The sequence below is a fragment of the Poromitra crassiceps genome, assembly GCF_964638095.1.
Source record: "Poromitra crassiceps genome assembly, chromosome: 17".
NCBI lineage: Eukaryota > Metazoa > Chordata > Actinopteri > Beryciformes > Melamphaidae > Poromitra > Poromitra crassiceps.
In genome coordinates this window covers 19,964,804-19,989,850 of record NC_139635.1, presented here as the reverse complement: position 1 = coordinate 19,989,850, position 25,047 = coordinate 19,964,804, and the positions used below count along the sequence as shown (strand labels likewise).

General features: G+C 42.7%; 2 protein-coding genes across 3 annotated transcripts in view; both read left to right on the top strand.

The window, feature by feature from the left end:
* The window catches only part of LOC310792128 (dihydropyrimidine dehydrogenase [NADP(+)]-like), a gene marked incomplete at its 5' end in the record, with an annotated part of 24,572 nt that extends 11,347 nt beyond the window's left edge, over nucleotides 1-13,225 (top strand). The window contains 8 exons of the mRNA XM_083653841.1: nucleotides 848-967; nucleotides 2,330-2,472; nucleotides 4,990-5,044; nucleotides 8,087-8,208; nucleotides 8,397-8,546; nucleotides 9,050-9,112; nucleotides 11,870-11,947; nucleotides 12,408-13,225. Of these exons, the coding sequence (XP_083509967.1) occupies nucleotides 848-967; nucleotides 2,330-2,472; nucleotides 4,990-5,044; nucleotides 8,087-8,208; nucleotides 8,397-8,546; nucleotides 9,050-9,112; nucleotides 11,870-11,947; nucleotides 12,408-12,572 (896 nt within the window). The 3' untranslated portion in view covers nucleotides 12,573-13,225. The remainder of the gene's footprint in view (nucleotides 1-847; nucleotides 968-2,329; nucleotides 2,473-4,989; nucleotides 5,045-8,086; nucleotides 8,209-8,396; nucleotides 8,547-9,049; nucleotides 9,113-11,869; nucleotides 11,948-12,407) is intronic.
* A 903-nt stretch (nucleotides 13,226-14,128) lies between these two features.
* LOC310792129 (polypyrimidine tract-binding protein 2-like) overlaps nucleotides 14,129-25,047 on the top strand; it is a 37,367-nt gene continuing 26,448 nt past the window's right edge. For both annotated transcript variants that reach the window (XM_083653843.1, XM_083653842.1), the window contains exons 1-9: nucleotides 14,129-14,202; nucleotides 15,600-15,621; nucleotides 15,939-15,990; nucleotides 16,102-16,265; nucleotides 17,437-17,508; nucleotides 17,616-17,687; nucleotides 17,952-18,110; nucleotides 19,168-19,278; nucleotides 20,683-20,854. In XM_083653843.1, the coding sequence (XP_083509969.1) occupies nucleotides 14,195-14,202; nucleotides 15,600-15,621; nucleotides 15,939-15,990; nucleotides 16,102-16,265; nucleotides 17,437-17,508; nucleotides 17,616-17,687; nucleotides 17,952-18,110; nucleotides 19,168-19,278; nucleotides 20,683-20,854 (832 nt within the window). In that variant the 5' untranslated portion in view covers nucleotides 14,129-14,194. The remainder of the gene's footprint in view (nucleotides 14,203-15,599; nucleotides 15,622-15,938; nucleotides 15,991-16,101; nucleotides 16,266-17,436; nucleotides 17,509-17,615; nucleotides 17,688-17,951; nucleotides 18,111-19,167; nucleotides 19,279-20,682; nucleotides 20,855-25,047) is intronic.

The following is a 25,047-nucleotide window of genomic DNA, read 5'->3' as shown; positions in this document are numbered from 1 at the left end:
ACTGCTTATGAAGGTACGCACACCTCCTCTAGACATGACTGCTTATGAAGGTACGCACACCTCCTCTAGACATGACTGCTTATGAAGGTAAGCACACCTCCTCTGGACATTACTGCTTATGAAGGTACGCACACCTCCTCTGGACATTACTGCTTATGAAGGTACGCACACCTCCTCTGGACATTACTGCTTATGAAGGTACGCACACCTCCTCTGGACATTACTGCTTATGAAGGTACGCACACCTCCTCTAGACATGACTGCTTATGAAGGTACGCACACCTCCTCTAGACATGACTGCTTATGAAGGTAAGCACACCTCCTCTGGACATTACTGCTTATGAAGGTACGCACACCTCCTCTGGACATTACTGCTTATGAAGGTACACACACCTCCTCTGGACATGACTGCTTATGAAGGTACGCGCCAAATAATCAGCATATTCTTTACTTTGTGACTGAATTCATATGCATACTTATATCTTAAATTATGCACGATTGTGAATGAATTCTGTATGTGAGGTGTGTTTTCCCCCCACACCTCCACAGTTACATTATGTCCTACTCTTGGCGTTGTACCATAATTCTTTACATAAAATCATACCTGCCAACCGGATTTTCACAGGAGTCTCCCTATGTTTAACCCTTTCTCCCTCTGTGCTCCTGAATGATAGTTTCTCATGTTACTGACTTTCAGAGGCTGCAGCATGCTCCGTTTTGAAGCCATCATATGAAACTATCCCAAGTCATTTTTGAAACCACACCACACTGATGTTGTTGTAGTTATTGTTCCTGTTGTTGTTGTTGTTGTTGTTGTTGTTTCTGATGTTGTTGTGTTGTGTTGTAGGCGGGGCAGATGGAGTCACAGCCACCAACACGGTGTCCGGCATGATGGGACTGAAGGCCGACGGCTCGCCCTGGCCGGGCGTGGGCAAGGGCAAACTCACCACATACGGAGGGGTGTCTGGTCAGTACACACACACATGCACATGCACACACACACACACACACACACACACACACACACACACACACACACACACACACACACACACACACACACAAGCTTTAATTATGTTTTGGCAGGTAGATAACTGACAATGGGACAGAAAATCAACTACTTTTTCCTGATTACTGCTACTACTTAGGGCTGGACATCATAAAAAAAAATGCAATACTGTACCAGTACCCTTAAAGTGATACTGATACCGATAGAGTACTTAATTTGATAAATTTTTTATGCATTCATTCATTCATTCATTCATTCATTCATTCATTCATTCATTCAGCCATTCATTCATTTTCTAATTCATTAATTCAACTCCGTCACATACTGTACAGTATGCTCGACTTCACCGCCACAGACTGGATGGGTTGGAGCTGCTGCGGTAGAGGGCCAATCACACGTCACATTAAATTGTACCTGTACGACTCCTCCCACACTACTGACACCCTGCCCTACCAGTACGACTCCTCCCACACTACTGACACCCGCCCTACCAGTACGACTCCTCCCACACTACTGACACCCGCCCTACCAGTATGACTCCTCCCACACTACTGACACCCGCCCTACCAGTATGACTCATCCCACACTACTGACACCCACCCTACCAGTATGACTCCTCCCACACTACTGACACCCGCCCTACCAGTATGACTCCTCCCACACTACTGACACCCTGCCTTACCAGTACGACTCCTCCCACACTACTGACACCCTGCCCTACCAGTACGACTCCTCCCACACTACTGACACCCTGCCCTGCCAGTACGACTCCTCCCACACTACTGACACCCTGCCCTACCAGTAGGACTCCTCCCACACTACTGACACCCTGCCCTACCAGTATGACTCCTCCCACACTACTGACACCCGCCCTATCTGTACGACTCCTCCCACACTACTGACACCTGCCCTACCTGTACGACTCCTCCCACACTACTGACACCCTGCCCTACCAGTATGACTCCTCCCACACTACTGACACCCGCCCTACCAGTACGACTCCTCCCACACTACTGACACCCCGCCCTACCAGTACGACTCCTCCCACACTACTGACACCCTGCCCTACCAGTACGACTCCTCCCACACTACTGACACCCTGCCCTACCAGTACGACTCCTCCCACACTACTGACACCCTGCCCTACCAGTACGACTCCTCCCACACTACTGACACCCTGCCCTACCAGTATGACTCCTCCCACACTACTGACACCCTGTCCTACCAGTACGACTCCTCCCACACTACTGACACCCCGCCCTACCAGTACGACTCCTCCCACACTACTGATACAAATAACAACATGATTTATCTGTGCAGGTAACGCCATCAGACCCATTGCTCTTAGAGCAGTGTCGGCCATCGGCAGAGCGCTGCCCGGTTTTCCTATTCTGGCCACTGGAGGCATCGACTCAGCAGAGACCGGACTGCAGTTCCTTCATGCCGGAGCCTCGGTTTTACAGGTGACAAAAATACTACGATTACTACTAAGAATACTACTATTACTACAAAAATACTACTACTATTACTACAAAAAAATACTACTAATGTATTGTGCACAATGTATTGGGGCCAGACTGATCATGTAATGGTGTTGGCCGATATACAGTATGGGGCCATTTTGTAAAAAACAAAATCTGATATCAGCCACTAGCCAGTCAGTGTTGATATGATGCATGCAGTTGGTCTTATTCTATACAATAATATATCTATAATTGTTCAATACAACTGTGAGATTTTGATTGGATTCCACTCCAATATGAGGGATCAGCGTGACGTCACTTGCCGCCCAGAAATGCGGAACCCCGCGGCAGTTATTAGTACGAGTTGTGCCAAACAAACGTTAATATCTCAAAAACTACACATCACATCGCTTATATTTCGACATTCTGAGTGAGAGCAGAAGTAGCTCAAGAGTTTTTATGTATAATATATGCATGTTGTGTTAAAGTTGTGTGAACTGTCGCAGTTTTTAAAATGTCAACAGAGTCAGCCGGCTAGAGTCAGACACTCAAGCCTCCCAAAGCTCACGCTCCATAGGGTTCCGTTGCCACCCAGTGACGCGGTTTGTTTATTAGCAGTAGTAGTAGTAGTAGTAGTAGTACAATTCAGGGGGCGGGGGGGCGGGGGATACAATTCTGCTGGAAACACCAAATACTAATAATAATTTACAAATAAATAAATAAAATAAAAGTCAAAGTAGGGCTGCACAATGAATCGTATTTTCATCGTCATCGCAATATGAACATGCACAATAAACACATCGCAAAGACTGCCTGAAATGGTTTTATTTACATGCGTCATGCATTCCCACTCAGCATCTGATAATTTTGTCTTGTGTTGTAAATCCAGCGTACACCTTTCCCTTGCAACAGTGCGCTCCGCCCCTCTGCCAAAGCCCAAACACGCTGTGTGTAGTTTCAGCTAGAGTCGGTGTGTATTTCATTTCTTTATTCAGTGGGCACAGGCTATGTTTGGGGTCTATGTTAGCATTATTAAAGCAGAAAGACATAGGAACTGTATAGCTCATATGCATACTTTAATATTTGTTTATTTATCGCAAGTCGTATCGTCATCGCTATATTGAACAATGTTATCGCACATCGCAGATTTTCCTCATATCGTGCAGGCCTAAGTCAAAGTCCATTTTCAACATAATTGAATATTGGCTCAAACATATTGATTGCTTCAAGCCAAAAGTATCGCCATTCATACCATCATTCAAGGACCCATATCACATTCAGTCAAACACTACTACTACTACTACTACTACTACTACGACTACTACTACTACTACTACTACTACGACTACGACTATTACTACGACTACTACTACTACTACGACTACGACTACTACTACTACTACGACGACTACGACGACTACTACTACGACTACTACTACGACTACTACTACGACTACTACTACTACTACTACTGCTACTACTACGACTACTACTACTACTACGACTACTACTACTACTACGACTACTACTACGACTACTACTACTACTACTACGACTACTACGACGACGACGACTACTACTACTACTACTGCTACTGCTGCTACTACTACTACTGCTACTGCTGCTACTACTACTACTACTACTACTACTAACTACTACTACTACTACGACTACTACTACTACTACGACTACTCCTACTACTACTACTACTACTACTACTACTACTACGACTAATACTACTACTACGACTACTACGACTACTACTACTACTACGACTACTACTACTACTACTACTACTACTAACTACTACGACTACTACTACTACTACTACTACTACTACTACGACTACTAGTACTACTACGACTACTACTACTACTACTACGACTACGACTACTACTACTACTACTACTACTACTACGACTACGACTACTACTACTACGACTACTACTACTACTACTGCTACTGCTACTACTACGACTACTACTACTACTACTAACTACTACGACTACTACTACTACTACTACTACTACTACGACTACTACTACGACTACTACTACGACTACTACTACTATGACCACTACTACTACTACGACTACTACTACTACGACTACTACTACTACTACGACTACGACTACGACTACTACGACGACGACGACTACTACTACGACTACTACTACTACGACGACGACTACGACTACGACTACTACTACTACTACTACGACTACTACTACGACTACTACTACTACTACTACGACATGGTCATGACTCAGTTGAAGTTGATCAGTGTGTCAGGTTAAACAAGAAGAAAGAAGGGCTTCTGATTACCACAGACTTGAACACAGCTACAGTACATGAGAATGATGCAGTTATGTCAAACATCATTCATTGAACCATCAGATGCAGCAACAAGCTGAATTTTTGGACAACAATATAACATACATATTACATATTGAACCAGTGGGCTGTCTCTGATTGGTTGGTGTTGTCTCTGTCTCTGTGTCTGTGTCTCTGCTCTAGGTGTGCAGTGCGGTACAGAACCAGGACTTCACTGTGATTGAGGATTACTGCGTGGGTATGTGTCCCTCAATGTGCGTTTCTACAAACCCAAAGTCTAAATCAATGACTGTCGGTCCAATCGTCACAAAACTCGCTGGATACATTTAAGAAAATTAATGAACCACATCGACCAATGGTGAGATAACGCTGCCAGATGGACGGTTTAGCTCCACATTGCATTTCACTAAACCAGGATTACGTCGAGAGAATCTCTTTTGATCTCGCGAGGTTATCCATCTTGCAAGCAAGGTTAGTGGTGAGATGCTTCGTTCCCACAAGTTTGGGCCAAATCCGATCAGTAGACTATATAATGTACACTAAAGTTAACAGACTACTAACTACCAACCTGTTCAGCTAAACAGGCCTTTCTAACCCTCCCTGTCTATCTGCATTGTTGGAAGGCATTCTCCATGCCCTAAACATTACCCTGTATATCCCATAATCTCAACCCTAAACTTAACCAATAGAGACACTGCGTAACGCGTCATCATTCAGAAACCACGCCCAAGACGGGGGAAAACAGAAACCCCCCCTCCAATCCTGGCGTCCTCCTATGTCACGTGCATGGTTGCGTGTTGCACAAAAAGATCGTATATACGGAAGATGAACACTCCAACTTACTTCCTTGACAGCTAGATCCACATTTTTCTTCTCGCCAATTCCCAATGGCTTCCTTGTTTTGCTCAGGAGTACAAAAAAAACTTTAACTGGTGATTTTTTACATTTGTTGTCTGCGCAGCCCCACCACGCAACAGCTTTTAGCTATGTTTAATTCAAGGAAAATTACGCTGGTGTGTGGAAATGAACGGAGCTTTTCCCCCGTGATGGGCGTGGCCTATTTCATGCAGTGTCTCTATAAATTAGAGACACTATAGAGAGGTCCAGGGATGACGTATTTTTGTAGGCTGAATGCGGAAGTCCCGAACTTCCTGGTTCTTCACTGTTTCTGTCTATGGGATTTTTGAATGGGTTTTTGGCGTGATGCTTCAAATAATGTCTGTGGGCAACGCAAGTTTAATCAAACGCGAACCAAGGTTCAGCGGGATAATCTTCACACATGAGGACCACTTTCATGAGTTTTGTAGCGTAAATGCGAGCCCTAGAAGTAAAAAGCTTGTGCTAAGCTAATCCAGAACTACACACTGTCGCATAGGCTTCATGTCACGTCAGCAGTCAACCTGGACTGTTGTTGGATGTGTGCACTGATTACCTCGGGCTGAACGGGGCTGAACCAGGCGAGGGAAAGAGAATTTCCGTGTTCGTCGTTTGAAGCGGTGACGTTATTGACGTATATATCCACATCGACTCAAAAGTGTAGTCTCATTTAGCCGTTTGCTAGCTAGCCGCCCGTTTAACGGCATGTAAAAGCTTCAAAACTCATAAAAGTGGTCTTCATGTGTGAAGATGATGTTACTAAACACTGGTTCGCGTTTGATTAAGCCAGCGTTGCCCAGAGAGATTATTAGAAGCATCGCGCCAAAAACCCATTCAAAACTCCCATAGGCGAAAACTGTGAAGAACCAGGGCTGTTAGCATCGATGATTTCCGGACTCGTTACTGGACCTCTCTATTTAAAGAGCTTCTAAGGGTGTGCGTCCTGGCTCACCTAGTAGTATACGCAGAGGTCCTTTTGCCACATGTCATCCCCTCTCTCTCCCCACCTTTCCTGTCTGCCTACTGTCCTATCTAAATAAAGGCAAAAATGCCCAAAAAAGAATCTAAAAAAAAAAGCTTCTAAGGGTAATACGATGGATAATATCATTAACACATTGAGTGCCACAGCGCTTCAGTAAAATTGTCTGCAGCCTGTGCCAGATTCACTTCCATTCAGTTGAAAACAGCTATAGAATTTTTTCTATTATGGCTATATTGACGGGGCTGGACTTTAATTAAACATTGAACACTCCTGCTTCTTCCAAAGAAGAAATTTTGTTTCTAGACAGTTCCATTATGAAATGACACCCTCTGAAAAAAGTGCACTTTCAAGGGTTTTCTGTCGTTTTTTTTTACTTTCCAAGATATAGTCACTTTTATGAATACCTTTTGCACTCTAATTTCGAGCACATTCACTGACTCTGGCTGGTGTTTTCTGATGTGGTGGCGTAGTGTGGTTTCTGTGCAGCCTGCACCCCCCCCCCCCCCCCTGCGGGCTCCTCCCACACGCACAGAGTTTGTTTTCTCGACTCCGTTTTTGCCCCGGACGGATCCCAGCGCCCATCAAGGAAATGATGCGCGCTGGCAAACGCGACTGAACGAAAAGGCTTGGCCGTTCGGCTTCGGATGCTGGCTTTCTGGCAGGAAATCGTGTGGAGATAGATAGAAGCATAAGAGCTCAGTTGTGAGCGCGGATGCAGCCGAGCCCACTCTCCGCTGCAGACAGAGCAATATATACGGCTCTGGCTGAAGCATGCATCGGTTTCCTCTTTGATCACGGCTTTCTCCGCTTTCTCCTGCACAAAGTAAAGGATCTGAGGTGGGTGGCGCAGCTTCCGTGACGATGTTTAAGGTGGCGCCGTGTGATCCCTTGAAGGGATTCATGCTCAGAATTATGGAATAATATGAATTATGATTTTAGGACGTCCACAGACGTCCTTGGCACTCCTCGTTACTTTTTTTTAGGACGTGCACAGACGTCCTTGGCACTCAATGTGTTAATATATACGATAGACCGGACCGGCAAAATCTGGGTACTTCGCAAAACGGCCGCGCCTCTATTTTGGGGGGGGGGGGGGGGGGGGGGACACTTGAGCAGAAACAATGCAAGGTGAATGGGGTCACACTCCTGTCTGTACAAGCTGACTGAGGCTCACAAAAGTTGACTGTGGAGGACATTTGAGTGACCTTCAGTCAGCGTGTACATACAGCAGCGTGATCCCATTCACATTGCATTCGTTCTCGCCCAACGTTCCAGAGCTACTATGAGGAACAGCATGGGTTGTGCTGAAAAATAACTCTACCAATCAACATCATCATTGGTAAGTAGCAAATAGGGCTAGAGACTTAAAAAAAAAGAAGTGAACTATCCCTTTAACCTTGTGTCCACTGTGTATGTGTTCAGGTCTGAAGGCCTTGTTGTATCTGAAGAGCCTGGAGTTGAACGGCTGGGATGGCCAGTCTCCTCCAACAGAGAAACACCAGAAAGGAAAACCAGTTCCCAGACTGGAGGATCTAGTGGGAAAGGTGCTGCTGCTATTTTGTATCACTGAAAACACCATATTCAATTTAAAGTTTCAACAGAAATAAACATTTTGTGCAACTGATAAAGTATTAATTTGTGTGCACCAATGCTTTTCTGTGCGTGTGCGCCCACGTGTGTGTGTGTGTGTGTGTGTGTGTGTGTGCGCGTGCGCGTGTGTGTGTGTGTGTAGAGCCTCCCTAGCTTCGGCCCCTTCCTCCAGGAGAAGACGGACGCCATCGCCAAGTACAAGAAACGCCTGAGAGACGCCGGCGCCAACTATGTCATGGAAGCCAACGGCGCCAGGGTCGGCACGCCCAAGAAACCTGTTCCAGCTGTCAAGGTGTGGCACACACACTCACACTCGCACACACTCGCACGCGCACACACACGCACACGCACACGCACACTCATATATTTTGATTGTTTCGAAAGGATACATTATGTCGAGTTAAGAATAAGAATCTTTATGTTTTCGGTTATTCGTATGGAGAGACTCCGGTTCCTGAGGACCAATTCTCTTGTGAAATTCTCTGCTATTTTTGGGACCCATTTCTGGCCTACTTAGACGAGGTTGACAAGCAACAAGTAACTTTCCCAGCTGACTTTCCATGGAGGCCTCGCATGGGATCCCACGCACATCTCTTACAAGCACAATAAGCACTTGATGTGGCTGATAGCACAACGCCGTAACATTGAAATGTTGATATATATATATTTTTGTTTTTGTTTTGTTTTGTTCTGTTTTGTCTGAGCCTGTTTTTGTTCTGAAAATTGTAAAAGAAAAAAATAATAATAAGAATCTTTACTTCCGACTCAAGTCAATGTGTTTTCCTGTGTGTGTAGGAAGTGATAGCCAGAGCGCTGCGCCACATTGGAGCGTACCAGGAACTTGACAACCAGGAGCAGGTACAGATGGCGTTCTCTCTCTTTTTTCTATGATTTTGTAGCCTAAAAGTCATAGAAGCAGACTTCTAATACAGCTTTCACACCGCGGTCCGACCAATGGGTCCGACCAGGGTTATTGATCTTGTGTTTGAAAGGGTTAAGTTGCCCCGACTCGGCTTGGCGACACGGGTCGTGTGGACTGGCTTGAAGGGCACATGGGTCAAGTAACCCTGGCCCACCCTGGTGGTTGGTGACCAGTACTGTCACGTCTTTGTCCTGGGATTTTCTTTGAATGAGTCTCTCTTTCCTTTGTACAGCCACTGTGGCTATCACTGCTCATGCTAACAAGCCGGTTCTTCTTCTGTTTGTTCCAAATGGGAAACATAAAACATGATTGATTTGTTTGTATTCATTGTGTCATGCACTTGACTGTGCCCAGCCCACATGGGCTTACAAGACACACAAGATATACAGTAGAACATAAGCTAGCTATAATAATACAACTAAATCACAGGACAATACTCCTTGCGTTTCACAGTGCGTAATCTCTTGTCATATCTGTTTTGATTTTCCTTCAAATGTATTCTCAGCTCCTCCCACACATTCTTGTCTTCACATTAACACACAGGGATTGCAGTTCAGGGTTCCAGTAAGGCTTATAAGATTTTCTGAAACCATGAAGACTATTACATTTTTTCTTAGCACATGTCTTCAGTGATGAGTGAATACAGTCTCATAATTTATTATAGAGAGGGCGTCATCATTCAGAAACCACGGCCAAAACGGGGGGAAACAACCCCCCCCCCTGCCCCCCCAATCCTGGCGTTCTCCTATGCATGGTCGCGTGTTGCACACAAAGATCATATATACGGAAGATGAACACTCCAACTTACTTCCTTGACCGCTAGATCCACATTTTTCTTCTCGCCAATTCTCAATATCTTCCTTGTTTTGCTCGGGAGTACAAAAAGACTTTCATTGGGGATTTTTTACATGTGTTGTCTGCGCAGCCCCACCACACAACAGCTTTTAGCTATGTTTAATTCAAGGAAAATGACGCTGGTGTATGGGAGTGAATGGAGAGCTTTCCCCCGTGATGGGCGTGGCCTATTTCACACAGCGTCTCTATACCAGGCATCCAAAAGCCCTTGGTTACCTTTAATGCAACCCAGTTGATCAATAAGTTCTGACGGTAAGATGTTGCATTGACTTGTCTCTGAGCCTAAAAAGCTTTGGAGCCTTGGGGCAGTTTCCTGCACACCCTCGCCCTGGGACACGGCTGGACCACTTGAGGAGCTGCCTCAGACTGATCAGTCACATGGCCTGTATGGGATTCTAGATACAACATCGAATGATCAGGAAGTCTACTCCACTCTCAAAAGTAGATGCATCTCTGTCAAAGGTGTACAACTATGGAATAGTCTCTGCGATGAGTTAAAATTGTGCAATTCTATATGTAAATTCAAAAAAATGTTTAAACTAAGAGTACTTAACAAATACAAAACCCTAGTACAATCAAGTACTTAAAAGCTATCATTATTATTATTTCTAAGATCTATTGAAAACTTTCCTTCTCGCTGTCAACTGATTCTTGCAACTATCTTATTTTTTTTGTTTTTGAATTTTGATGTAATGAAATGTAAAAAAGGGTAGGCATTTATAAGCTGCGGCTTCAGCCTACACCTTTTCGGTCTCCTATATGTAAGCGCACATTATTACTGTAATGCATTTATGTGAAACTGAAAAATTGACCGAAATAAATTATTTACTTACCGTAAATTCCGGACTATAAGCCGCGGCTTATTGGCCCCTGCGGCTTATATAACGGTGCGGCTTATCTATGGATTTTTTCAGAAAAAAAAAAAAAAAAAACGGAATTCTCTCTTCTTTAGCACTCTTTCTAACTATAAATCCACTTCTGTTTTAATTTCCTCTCTTGCCCTCTTTTCACCACACCGCGGACACTGTGTGCACTGTAAAAAAAAACACAGGTGGTGTTGTGTTATGTTGTTTTGTTGAAATGTTAATAAATGGGAGCTTCCTCAAACAGCCATCTCTTTCCCGACAATCCCCTCTGTGCACGAACCCTTACATATGGTAATTAAACATTAAAACACAAAAAAAAAAAAAAAAAACATTAAAACACCCGCGGCTTATAGTCCGGTGCGGCTTATATATGTAACAAACAGGCAATTTTGCTGCTGCGGCTTATACTCCTGTGCGCCTTATAGTCCGGAATTTACGGTACTTACTTACTCTCCTGTTAAATCGACACAATCTGCATGATCTGCCAGTTGAGTTGGAGTGATCACTTCAAAAGAAATACAAGGCTGCAGACAGTCATGTGGTACCAGTATGTAATCGACCACGGCTTTCCCTTAGTTTAGTTGATACAGATGTAGACTGTAGTTATCTTTAAGGGGGCAGATTCTTCCGTTAACGATACAAAATGTTGAGTCTCTCACAAAAACTCAATTAGCGATTCTCCATGTTTATTAATACTTTTGTCTAATGGGGGTCGTGTTGGTACATCATCATCACCCACCCTACTGTTAAAATCACTTCCTGTTTGGCAGAGTTGTTTTCCTCTCTCTCCCACGACAGATCTACCAGACACCGGCGGTTTACAACAGCAAATGGAAAAGCTTAATGGCCATATGTGCTATAGTAATCAGATATACAGTGTAACGAAGTGGATATTTATCTGTATGAAAATGTCACAGACTGTTACTTAGAATTCAATAAGTGATTCTGACCTTGGCCTTCCTCTGTGTTCAGGTCCAGGCTCTGATAGATGAGGAGATGTGTATCAACTGTGGTAAATGTTACATGACATGTAATGACTCTGGATATCAGGTACGTCTGCCTGCCTGTCTGTCTGTCTGCCTGCCTGTCTGTCTGTCTGTCTGTCTGCCTGCCTGTCTGTCTGTGTTTGTCTGTCTGCCTGCCTGTCTGTCTGTCTGTCTGTCTGTCTGCCTGTCTGTCTGCCTGCCTGTCTGTCAGTCTGTCTGTCTATGTATCTATCTATATCTGTCTTGTGGCTTCTTATTCTTATTCTTAGAATTATTAGAACAATTAGTTTGCTCTCTGTGACCATCTCCATTGGTGGATACTAGAATGGATCGGCCGGAGGGACCTAACCCCGTCTCTGGCCCTAACCCCCCAACCCCTAACCAATCATCACTCCCCATGCCTAACCCCAACATCTAAACCCGACCAATCACTACTCGTTTCCCTATGGCCCGATCCATTCTAGCATCGACCATCTCCTTCATCTCAGTGCTGTAATGCGACTTGGTCTCTCTATGCTTTCCAGGCTATAAGTTTCGACCCAGAGACCCACCTTCCTCTAGTGACTGACAGCTGCACCGGCTGCACTCTGTGCCTCAGCGTCTGTCCCATCATTGACTGCATCACCATGGTTACCAGGACGACGCCCTATCAACCCAAGAGGGGCGTGCCCATCAACCCCGTCTGCTAGAGGAAACTGTCCAATCAAAACCCGCCTTCACCTGTTGACGTTACGTGTTAGTCCAGATTAACGCTGCATTGCCGTTTCCCTCATCTTCCACGTGCTAAATATGATTCACCCAAATCTTCCCTACATCTTTATTGACAATAGAAGTCACACAGAAACAGAGAAATAATTAATACAGACAAAATAATCACATACAGACAAAGATATTAATACATACAAAACAACATCAGAGCCAGGGGGGATTTGGATATATGAATATGAAATTTTGCTAAAATAATGATCAAATTGATTTTTATATAATTCTTATAGTTTATTACTATTGTTATTAAAGATACTAAACAGTAAATTTTCCCAGAAGTTTGCCCCCGTTTGTCACTAGGGGCCAAATCTACATCATGTGGTAGTAGTGCAATGGCTGGAATGGGAAGCTCAATATGAAGACAAAATTAAAGTCAGATGTAAAAAAATATATAAGCTGCAACCTAAATGCCAAAAAACATGGCTGTAAGTGTAGGTCTGTTTCACATTGGGATTTTAATTGTGGATTATGCCTTGTGTGTACACGATTCATCATTCAATATGAATGATACATATTATTAAAATGGCATTTTATGGTGGACTGATTATTGTGAAAGACAAAGCATCTCTATGGTCTGTGATTTAAATAAATGTTTTCTGAAGCACAAGCCATGTGTGTCCTTAACTCTGGAAGACAAATGGACTGACATGATTCCTGTAATAATCAGATACAGGTATTATTAACTGCAAGGAAGTTCCAAAGCACAGACTATTTCTTAAATACACTTGTATAGGAGGGGGAGAGTGTAGAAAAGAATGGTAAGCAATATCAACCTTTTATTTACTTATAGTGGTAAATAATCCATGAGTCCATATAGGCCTACTTGTACTACGTCTAATAGTATATTGTCCACTATAGACACAGATAAATGCTGACAGGCAAAGAAGAAGAATGTAGGTAAAACAATGCACCAAACTGCAATAATAACAGGTGGCGCAGCAACAATTTAATCTACAAGTGAAGTACTTATCCTCTCCATGGATGCTACCATATTTCTCCAGCAGGTGGCATAGCAATCTTGTGTTGATTGAAAATTGTAACCTATAATTGCTACAAAGAAAGACAATTTGTCACGTTTGACAAAATATCAGTTTGACTTTCTTTCCAGCAGTCCCCTTGTGTTGAGGGAATAAGGCTTGAGTTATTCAGTTAAGTTCAACTGTTGCACCTAATGTAAAAAAGTAATTGTAAACAGGTTTGTTTGTCTCATTAGTGGTAAACACCCTGAAAAGCATCTTTATGTTGGTCATAGGTTTGTAAATACAGTATGTTAAACTTATTACAGGAACACGACCCCACTCTCCTGCATTTGTGACAGTTTTAGCCTTTAGGGGTCCTTGACGTGAAAAAGTTCGAGAAGTGTCAACTTAGGCCATCGCCTACAGTTCACACTCCGAAGCAGTAGGTGGCGCTATTGCATGTTAACATTGGATTCCAGGTGGAAGAAAGGAAACGGCACAAAAAGAGATTCCGCCCATCTTGCTCAGACTGTCGAAGCGAGCTGTGCTCAGATAACAACAGAGACAGAAGTGGACAAAGAGTTGCAATGGACGGGTAAATTATTATTGTGCTAATTTTATGATGCTGCTGGGTGCATTTGCTACAATTGTGTCTGTAAAAATAACCAGGCGTCTGCTAACGGACCTCGTTTGAGCGGCTGCAGTGCTCATCATTGATTCATGCTAAGCTAACTGTTAGCCCAAATGAGATATTTGTAATGGAGAGCAGATCGAACTCCATTCAGAAATCTGGCAGTGAAAGGGTTGACTTGCTTGTATGTAACGTTAAACTCTTTACCTGGCAGAACATACGAATCGTTAGGGTCTTCTGCTTATAAGTACTAATACACCGTGCATGCACAATTAATAACTGCATGCTATCCTACCACACTCCTGCTAAACCTGTCCGCTATCCACAGCCCATCTGTTACATATTTTGTTAATGCTATTGATTGCTAAAATGCTAACGACGTGACTGTAGCCACTTGCAAGGTTCTTTTGTCCGACTCAGAACTGAAGCAATTGGCAGATCTCGCGAGAGAAACAAGCAGCTGGTATGCTGGTTGCTTGTTTCTCTCGCGAGATCTGGCAAAGCTACATGCTAACTGGCCTTTCATAACGCACTGGTTTACATGCTAACGTGTCGTGAGCGCTCAACGCAGCTTTACCAGACATGGCGTACGAAAATGCGCAAACGGCAAGTGAACGGGGTAACGTAAAACGTAATGTAATATAATAATTGCATAAACTCTGGCACTGCCATTCTCTCCAGGTGGCCAAATGCCCTTGATTACTGTGCAGATATTTGATTTGATGCACATTTTCAAAAATAACAGAAGGCAGAAGGAGCCCATTCAGAACCAAAGAAAGGAATTTGAAATATTTTCTAATTGATGATATCTTAATTGATGCACTCATTTGCACAACTGGTGATTATGTTTAATATTATTTATGGCAGCTCAAGTGCATCTTTTTATTTTGAATATGTTCTTATCTTATCAATCATTTATTATCAATAAATGTTAAGATTACATTCTAACTCCTGGGACCCCATCTCCCTGTTGGAAGTTATCCTTGATGCTTGTACTGAATACACAACATAATCTGATGTAAACATACATAATTATTATTATATTGAATAACCCACCTGTTCAGTAGCTGGCAGCAACAATTGCACCTATGCACCTAATTGCAGTAATGGATTTACAAAATAAATTATGCTTATCTATTATGCTGCATATCACTTGAATAAGTAATTTGCAACATTTAGGCTTTTCTTTTTTTATGTTTTTACATCTGAGTAAAATAATGGCAGTTCCTTGCAATATGGAATCTGCAGTAGGCAGTATTGCAATAAAAAAAAATCTCAATCCCAATTGTAAGTTGATTAATAGTAATTTATTTTTGTTTTCCTTGTATTTTCTCTCTTTTCTCTATTATTTTCATTGGCAGTGATGTTGCGGTCGGTGTGAAGGTAAGCAGTCTTAACTTCTACATGGCAACTTCTACATGGCAATAATAACAGTGTGATAGTAGAAACAGTGTGCCACAACATACTGTATTGGTGAAATCCCAGTGAACTAAAAGTGAGCTATTTTTAAGTTATTAAAAATAAATAAATTTGTTGCTTGAAAACCAAGCAACAAACTGTTTGCAAATGTTATTCTGAACGGTGACATGTCAAGGTTTTTGTCTTGCTACCATATACAGGGTCATGTTTGGTAACTGTAGATTTTTGCGAGGTGAAAGATCAAATTGAATGTCTTGTCCCTTTTCTGTTTTGTTTTTCAGAGAGGCTCAGATGAGCTCAACATGTACGGTAGCAGCCCCAACTCCATGACTGGTGAGTTCAGCTTCACACTGGCACACACCACACATTCAAAAGAAAGATGAATGGAAGAATGTTCAAATTTGGCACCGTATGCTAATATGCTTTGTGTGTGTGCGTGGTCAGCGAACGGCAGCGACAGTAAGAAGCAGCGTCTGGACGAGTCTCCTCCCTCCAGAGTTCTGCACATCAGGAAACTTCCCAGCGAAGTGTCAGAGACTGAGGTCATCGCTCTGGGCCTGCCCTTCGGAAAAGTCACCAACATACTGATGCTGAAGGGGAAGAACCAGGTAAACAGTCAAAGCAGTGGTTCCCGTGTGTGTGTGTGTGTGGGGGGGGGTACATCGTATATCGGTTTCTGCCTGAAATCCGCAACCCACCTCCCGCTGTAAATAGTGTCAGAAACCAAGTGGAGCAGTGACGCATTCCGCACAGATCTTGTCTGCTCAAGTTGAACGATTTTCAACTGTTTGCGGCGGATTTCAGCCGGAAACCACTTTTCCCCACGCAATGTGAATGCAGCCGATGTGTCGCGACTAGAATGACATAAAAAGGTCAAAATAAGGAAGGATGTGTGTTTTTGACGACACTAAGCCCACATCAGTCATTGTTTGATATGTAGGATTTTCCCCCCGATTTCCTCTCCGTCTGTCTCTCCCCTAGCCTCAGCAGAGCATAAAGATGATTCTCAGTGCTTAGTCAAGCCTCAGCAGAGCATAAAGATGATTCTCAGTCAGTGCTTAGTCTCGCCTCAGTAGAGCATAAAGATGATTCTCAGTGCTTAGTCTCGCTTGTGTGGCGGCAAAATCCACTGACACCTCCCTTAATGTTGAGCCTACTTTTCATATTTCCATACATGTAGTAATCACACACACACACACAAAAACAATACTACACTTGTTGTCCTTCATGACGGGCTATTTTTTTGTTCTTAAATATTGCGTTGTTTTCAATCCAGAGGGGTTTTTGAGCAAAGCACTATCTCTGAAAATCCACAGCCTTGAAACAAGCCTGTCTGTGCTGTAGCTATTGGTTGAACCCTGGAACTACACCCCAGTGGTGAGAGAGATGGCTGGCTCGGACATGACAAAACCCCTCTGTATCGAAAACTACACGATATTTAAGAACACAAGCAACTGTGGCTTTAATGCAAAGTCCTGTTTTTTGTTTTGTGATTGCTACATGTATGGAAAAGTAGGCTCGATATATATAATGGAGGAGTCAGTGGATTTAGCTGCCGCACGAGCATTCATTGAGAATCATGCTTAGTCTCTGTTGAGGCTATCTCTCTCTCTCTCTGACTCTCGGGGGCGCTAAATGTTCCGATAATATAAAAGTGGGCCTGGCAGAAAATCTGTGGGTCCTTGAAGTCTGAGAAAGTCTTAAATGATCATAATTTAAGAAAAAAGAGTGATGGGGGATGCATTAGAGGAATTTGAAATGTTGAGTATATTTTTGCAGGCATTTCTGGAGTTGGGCACGGAGGAAGCAGCCATTACTATGGTGAACTACTACGCAGCTGTCACACCACAGGTTTGAAACACTCCAGTTTCATCTTCTTTATTTCATCTTCTAAATATTTCCGTGTTTGTTGAGTGTGTTAGTAAAGGAACAGAGTATTTACGGATCTCAATCCTCAGGTCAGAAACACTCCCGTCTTCATCCAGTACTCCAACCATAAGGAACTGAAGACCGACTCTGCTCTGAACCAGGTATAGACACAGATGCGCCAAACACCACACTTCACCCCCAACTAGCGTCAGAGTTATATGGGTTTTTGAAGGCCAAAGCAATATGTATTAATAAAAAAGTAAGTATTCAGAATTTGCAAGGATGGAAAACTCAACAGGATCTAGATTATACAGTATAAAGGTTTTCCCCATTGAGAGTCATTTCCAACCAAATTCTTTAAGTTCTCACTCTCATTATTTGCTCTTCCCTATGATGGATTTGGTGCATTTGCTCTCTCCTCCCAGAGGGCCCAGGCAGTACTGCAGGCGGTGTCTGCGGTCCAGGATGGAAGCTCTCCCTCCTCCGACACCGGAGTTCTGGACTTGGCGCCGCCCCCCAGCCCCGTCTTGCGCATTATAATCGACAACATGTTCTACCCCGTGACACTGGACGTGCTGCAACAGGTAAAACCTGGAACGGCTCATTCAGAAATCCACCCATCAGATTGGAAGAAGTAGGTTCAAGTAGTCCCGCAGTGGAGTCAAACAAGTCCACCACGTCTTGACCTGGATCCCGGTCCACCTAAACTGGTGTGAGAAACTGGTGTCACTGGTAGCCAAATATGGAAATGTTTCACTTACAGAGCCAACAAAGATGACAAACCAATATCAATGTGTAAAAGTTGCTACAAAGATGTGCAAGTCAATTGGTAACACAAGTGGCTGTTCTGTGACATTGCTTGATGTTTTTCCTTGTTTGCACTCCAGTCGCCACATTGAATTTTTAGATATTAAACGTAGTATTGGTCAAAATTCTGGTATCATTGACAACATGCCTTCCTAGTTTAGGTTTTATTTATTCGCACAGTAGAAACAAAACAAAGGCATTATTATGACAGTTCAAATGACAAGTCAGATGAGATATTTACAGAGCTAAAATACAGACAGGAGTACTGTGCAGGAGGAGGCAAAGAAAACCCAGAGGGCTTATAAGGCGCACTCCACCTCATTTAACAGTTCAAATGTTTATACATACACAATAACAAATTAAAAAGAAGTAAGAGAAATAGAGCAAGATACAGAAGAAGAAAGATTTTTTATGTATTTTCAGAAGTAATTAAGAGTTCCTTAAGGGCTTTTTTATAAATTCTTAGAGAAGGTTTTTCAGCTAGAAAGAAAAATTCATTCCATAGTTTTACTCCTCTAAATTTAATGGAGAATTGGCCTCTAGAGGAAAGAAATTTAGGGAGATGAAGATGTGCAGATTGGCGGGTTGAGTATGAGTTACCTTCAAGCTACTCAAAGACACATGCAATCATTATCAATATGCTCTACTCGTCTACTGTGTCACATTGTATATATAGTAGAAATGTCTGATACATAGATTTTGGGCAAGCATGGCGTCGTCATCGCATAACCATACTGACCTATGTCTTTAGATGTTAAAGTTAGGATTGGTGAACTATATTTGGTAACTTGACTGAGATGTTTCGATCTGTCCCTATTCACCGAACTCTCACAGATCTTCAGTAAGTTTGGGACGGTGATGAAGATCATCACCTTCACCAAGAACAACCAGTTCCAGGCTCTGCTGCAGTTCAGTGACCCCGTCAATGCACAGCAAGCTAAACTGGTAGGATCACTTATGTCTGAAATGTATTAAAGACCCTAAAGATTTAATTTCCTTTACCCTCTTATACATTTACCGTATACAGTATACAGTATAGTTTGTTTCACAACACTCATATGAGTGAAAACACATGAACTAAAATATTTAATTGAAATATAGTGCGCTATAGTGTGTAACTTTTGTCTCCCCCTCCACATGTGTTGTTTCTTTACTGAAAATACAACGCGTCTTCTTCTTCCATTCGGTCCGTTTGGAAAGTCTACGAGAGAGCCGCACGACTTCATCATTTATCCCTATTCAAGCTAGCAGAGGGCTAACCGGGAATTAGCACCGGCTCGGTCGGTGGAAGTCTGGTGCGCGTCCTCCAGCCAGGCCAGCGAGGGAATGTGGCCACACACAGCAGATTGAAAGCTCTGGTATCCTCCTCTTACGGAATACAGAGAGAGTTCTCTGGCACTGGTAGCGTTCAATTAACATTGTGGGACCTCGTCAGGCCAGAGCTTGAATGTAACGGACGCTCGTTTATGTGTAAAAGTTATAGGGCTGCAACGAACGATTATTTTCATAATCGATTAATCTGTCGATTATTTTCTCGGTTGATCGATGATCAAAATAGTTGTCGATTTCATTTTCTGTCGATCGACTAATCCCTAGTTCCTCATTGCGCGGCTCGCGAGACGCTGGCGGCTCTCGAAGCTTTAGTTGGCGGCTCTAAGAAATTGCATTTTTTTTTTTTTTTTTTTTTTTTTGATCCCGCTTCCCCTGCTCTCCCCAAAATTTCAATTAACCTTTATGGCATATTATTACAATACAACAATACTGGTGTTGACAGTAATAGAAGGTGCCAAATCATTCAAAACAATAAGCATTTTGCTTTTAGGAGTATTGTGCCAGCGTGCAGCGCTGTTCCAAAACATGTCAACGTGTGTCGTTGCATGGGAAACGCACATCCCATAATACAACTGTTCGCATCGCATCCCATAATAGTATGATGATACTTGGGATGCCATTGCGAACATAGATGTGAACAGATTAGCTAAAACTTTAGCGTCGCCAGCGATGGCCCCCACCGTTGCGGTCGGGGTACGTTTCGAAATCCCTCCAGGCCTGAAAGATTTTCTAGGGGAAACTGGTATATATGTGTGTTTGTGTGTGTGTGTGGAAAACAATAAAACACAAAAAAATTGTAGGCAGATGTGCTTGGTTGGGGTGGCTTTTGGTGTTTTGCGGTAAAAGTGGCTCTCCTATTGACTTTGTCCTGCCAGTGCGGCTCTCATCGAAGAAATAGTGAGGATCACTGGACTAATCGATGAATCGTCGCAGCTCTGAAAAGTTACGCACTAAAGCTTTCAACTTTCCTTGCATAATAAAACAATATGAAAAACACCATTTTGCTTCTCTCCTCAGTCGCTGGACGGGCAGAACATCTATAACTCGTGCTGTACTCTGCGGATAGACTTCAGTAAACTGGTCAGCCTCAACGTCAAGTACAACAACGACAAGAGCCGAGATTACACCAGGCCTGACCTGCCAGCTGGCGACGGAGACCAGTCCAACAAGGACCATAATTCTTTACTGGGTAAGAATGCTATGTCAACCGTGTCGCTAACGCCAGTCAGCTTCAGTTCAGGTTCGACCGTTTGCTGAGCACTCGTGCAACAGACTCGTCTGCACAGTTCTCAAACCATAGCAACTAACCTTTAATATAACGGTCAGATTTGGTGCTGCACTAGCCAAATTACCAGGATAAACTGTAAAGACCGTTGTGCCCATTCAAGCTCTGTGATTAAATGTGAAACGGTGGTCTATTATTCGGAAATTAACAGACCGCACGATGCCTTCTTCAGCCAATCAGAATTGAGGAATCAACAAAGCGGTGTAATAAAACATGCGTACGAGACATACATGACATCAAACCTGATTGACCGGCCGGACACTGGCAACAACAGCTCTTCTCCTTTATTAGCTAAAAATAACTCTTGTCTATTCTTTTATCTCTCCATTCTTCCCTTGCTTCCTCTCTATCCCTCTCTTTCCTCCTCCACTGGGTCAGCAGTAGGGATGTAACGATAACCGCTTTTAATGATAACCGTGATAAAAGTCCTTATGATAACCGTACCATATTAAAATGTTCATTATTAAAACCGTGGGAACCGTGATTACCGTGGTACCATGATTACACTGCTTTGAAAAACACGGTAAATTCTGTCAATCATCAACCAAGGCTGGCAACAGTCTCCCAGATGCAAACGTGCAGCCCCGGAGAAATGATTTGAGTGAGTGTATCAATCCTTTTTGGGTCTGAGTTTTCAATATAAAACATTGTCAAATGATTTCAGTGAGTCTCTCGGTACTTTTTGAACATTTTCATAAATTTTCTATGAATGCCGTGATAATACGATAACCGTGATCATTTTGGTCACGATAATCGTGATGTGAAATTTCCATACCGTTACATCTCTAGTCAGGAGGCAGTCAGTTAGTACTGGATTCATTAGTTTAGACCTCAGTCAAACTCAAAACTGGTTAGGCCAGATCAGATTAACCAACTGGATCCCCCCCCCCCTTTTTTTCTTCTTGGGTACTACTCCTCTATTCATCCCTTCATCTCTATCTGCATGTGCTTCAATCTTTTCCTCTTTATTCCCCTGTTCACAGTACAGAAATGAACCAAACCAATCCAGACTGGACTGGCCTCTAGTCGGCCCGTTTTCCCTGTGACTGCAGAACACAACCAACAAGTCTTTTGCATGGGTTCCTCCTGTGATTGCACGTCTGCCTTTAGCTCATTACTGACATCACTTTACACAGAGAAGCATGGGGTTCTTTGATCATACTGTCTCTGTTTCTGCACGTCTTCCATCGTCGCTTCTCATTATATTTCTAGCAGAATCAAAAATAACTGGCAGAGATGAACAGCTTGCTTGAAATGCGTGATCCATGGCTGGCAACGAAGAGGCAGACCATTAATCTCTCAAACATTGTTTTAGAATACTAATATTAGCTCTTCCATTGGGACTAATGGTGGCTGAGAGTAGGCAAAACTAAACTTTAAGGTGCCATCAAATTAGGACATTAACGTTTAGACATTAATATAATTAGCGTAAACAATGTGAACAATTACCGAGAAGATTGTCCGCTTTTACCGGCCTCAACGCTAGAGCCCGAACGATATATCGGTCCACCGATATTATCGGCCGATAACCGATATATCGGTATCGGTCGATATGTTTGCATATATTGCAGATTTTTTTTGTTATAGACAACATGTTGTGTATATTTGATCTTTTTATTAACTCAAGTTATAATATAACTTATAAAATACTATAAAATATTATTTTAGATTTGTTCTATTTATATTTGTTCTTTTTGTGTTTTTGTTTTTCTAGTTATTTATAATTATTAAATTCCCAGTGAAGTTTACTGTTTCATTGCATTGATGTAATTTTGGACAATAAAGTTTATTGATAAGCAGCTGTAAAATATCCTGCCTACATGACATATCTCAAGTCATGTCAAGTCATATCTTTGTCAAGTGTTTGATATTTGAGGGATCACTGCAAAAAAAAAAAAGTAATATAATGTGTATATACAATATAAGAATATCGGCCGATATATCGATATCGGATTTTTTTTACTCCCTAATATCGGTATCGGCCTCAAAAATCCAGTATCGGTCGGGCTCTAAACACTGCATTTGACATCAGGACATGAATAATACCAAGGCCCTGTTTTGAACTGGCCATTGGAACTACATGCGACGTAGCAAATAAACTCGTTTACCCCCGTCATCACGCTGGACATCAACAGAACTACATGCGACGTAGCAAATAAACTCGTTTCCCCCCCGTCATCACGCTGGACATCAACAGTAGCGTAAGATTTCTCCCACTCCCGCAAATATATGTGTAACCTTAACGTAAACATTAACAGTTAATTATCGATTAAACTGAGAAGGGAGAGAGGGAGAAACCATCGCTAACTGCAAAACTATCGCTAACTGCTAAGTTAAGTGACTAGCAGATCTGAAAAGCGCGTGAACAACTGGGAGTTTCAAGAAAGTCGCTGATTAAACTAATACCGTCATAATACCGTATACCGGGGTCTAATGTCAGGAAGCTATGAAAAAATAGCCTATAATAAGCTAACTAACTTTGCAGTTTGAGGCAACTTACGTATGTGCTGTATCGCGATTAGGGATGTCACCGTGTACACGGCTAACCAGATATTAAATCATAACCGTTTAGAAAAAACAATAACCGACTACATGTCTGCGTCACATCAGCTGTGGCTGTACCTTTAAGACAGGCTGCTTTACGACAGTCTGCCCTGCTGGAAAGTGGCGTGGTTGTAATTGTAAACATGGAGCCAGTGTGACCGCATGAAAATAAAACGTTTTAACAGTTACGTCGTGGTCCACAAGTTATTAAACATAACATTGGCGACGAGGATGATGGATTATCTCTGCCCTCGCCTCGCTCCCCGTTCCTCGCCCTGCCTGGCGAGCCGCTTATCCCCTGGGTTGGCTGGCATGGATCCTTTGAAACGTTCATACTAGGGCTAGCTGATGCTAACGTTGAAAGGAAGAAAACCCTGCTGATACACAATCTGGCCAACGAGGGACAGCGGATTCTTCGTACTCTCGGACCCGCTCCTAATATGCAGACTGTTTCACACTGCTGCCTGGACATTTTGCTGCTCAACAGAATGTAAAAGCGGATTGTTTTCCGTCAACATCGGTAGCAGGCGGGTGAGTCTGTCTTACTGTGTTTCATTTCTCATCAAAAATAAACTAACGCTAGTGGTGATAATGCTGCCCGTAAACTACAGATAACTTTAACGTAGGGATGCACGATATATCGGCAGTCATATCGGTATCGGCCGATGTTGGTCATTTTTTAACATATCGGTCATATCGGTATCGGTCAGATGTTGCAATGTTAATATCGGTTATCATTATCAGCCAAATTCTTCACATTGATATGAAATAATGCAGTAAATCTATGATTTATGGGCTTTTCCAAAGGCTTTGCAAATAAAGAAATGCATAACTTTTTCAAATTCAGTGTTAACATGTGTTTTTCAGTATGTACAATATGTGATGATCATAAAAATGTGGTTTTATACAGATCATATCGACATCGGTAAATATCGGTTATCGGCCATAACAGCAATGTTAATATCGGCTATCGGCATCGGCCAAAATTTTCACATCGGTGCATCCCTACTTTAACATGACACTAAAGTGTTCACACAAGTGCAGTAACGTTAATGGAAATGCGGTCCAAAAAAAGCATGGCAATGGAAATGCGGTAAAAAAAAAAAATCGTAACCATTGACATCCCTAATTCTGTTCATCTCTGGCCAAGTCCCACCCGAGTCCAGTCCAGATCACTTCTTTCATATCGGGTGCAGTAGTGTGAACAGGTTGTGTGTTCCTCCTCGCGTTGAAGCCACACCTTTTCTTCTAGCTACGTAGTCCAGTGCCGGCTTTCTTAAACGATGTGTTGAGAATCAATATGGATCATGGGTCTCCACATGACAATGCTAATGTTTTCATTAGATTTGGTCCCATTAGGGCATTTATGTCCAATTATCACCTAGTTTTCCTCGTTACATAGTCTAATCTAATCTAATAATTGGCTGGTAGCATGTAGAGCGTCAGTTGATTAGTTGAACTCGGTTTAAATGAGTATCTCTCTGCTACCCCCCGCTCTATAATGCCAGCTTCATACATAAGTGTAGTTTAGACTGATATTTGACAAGTATTGA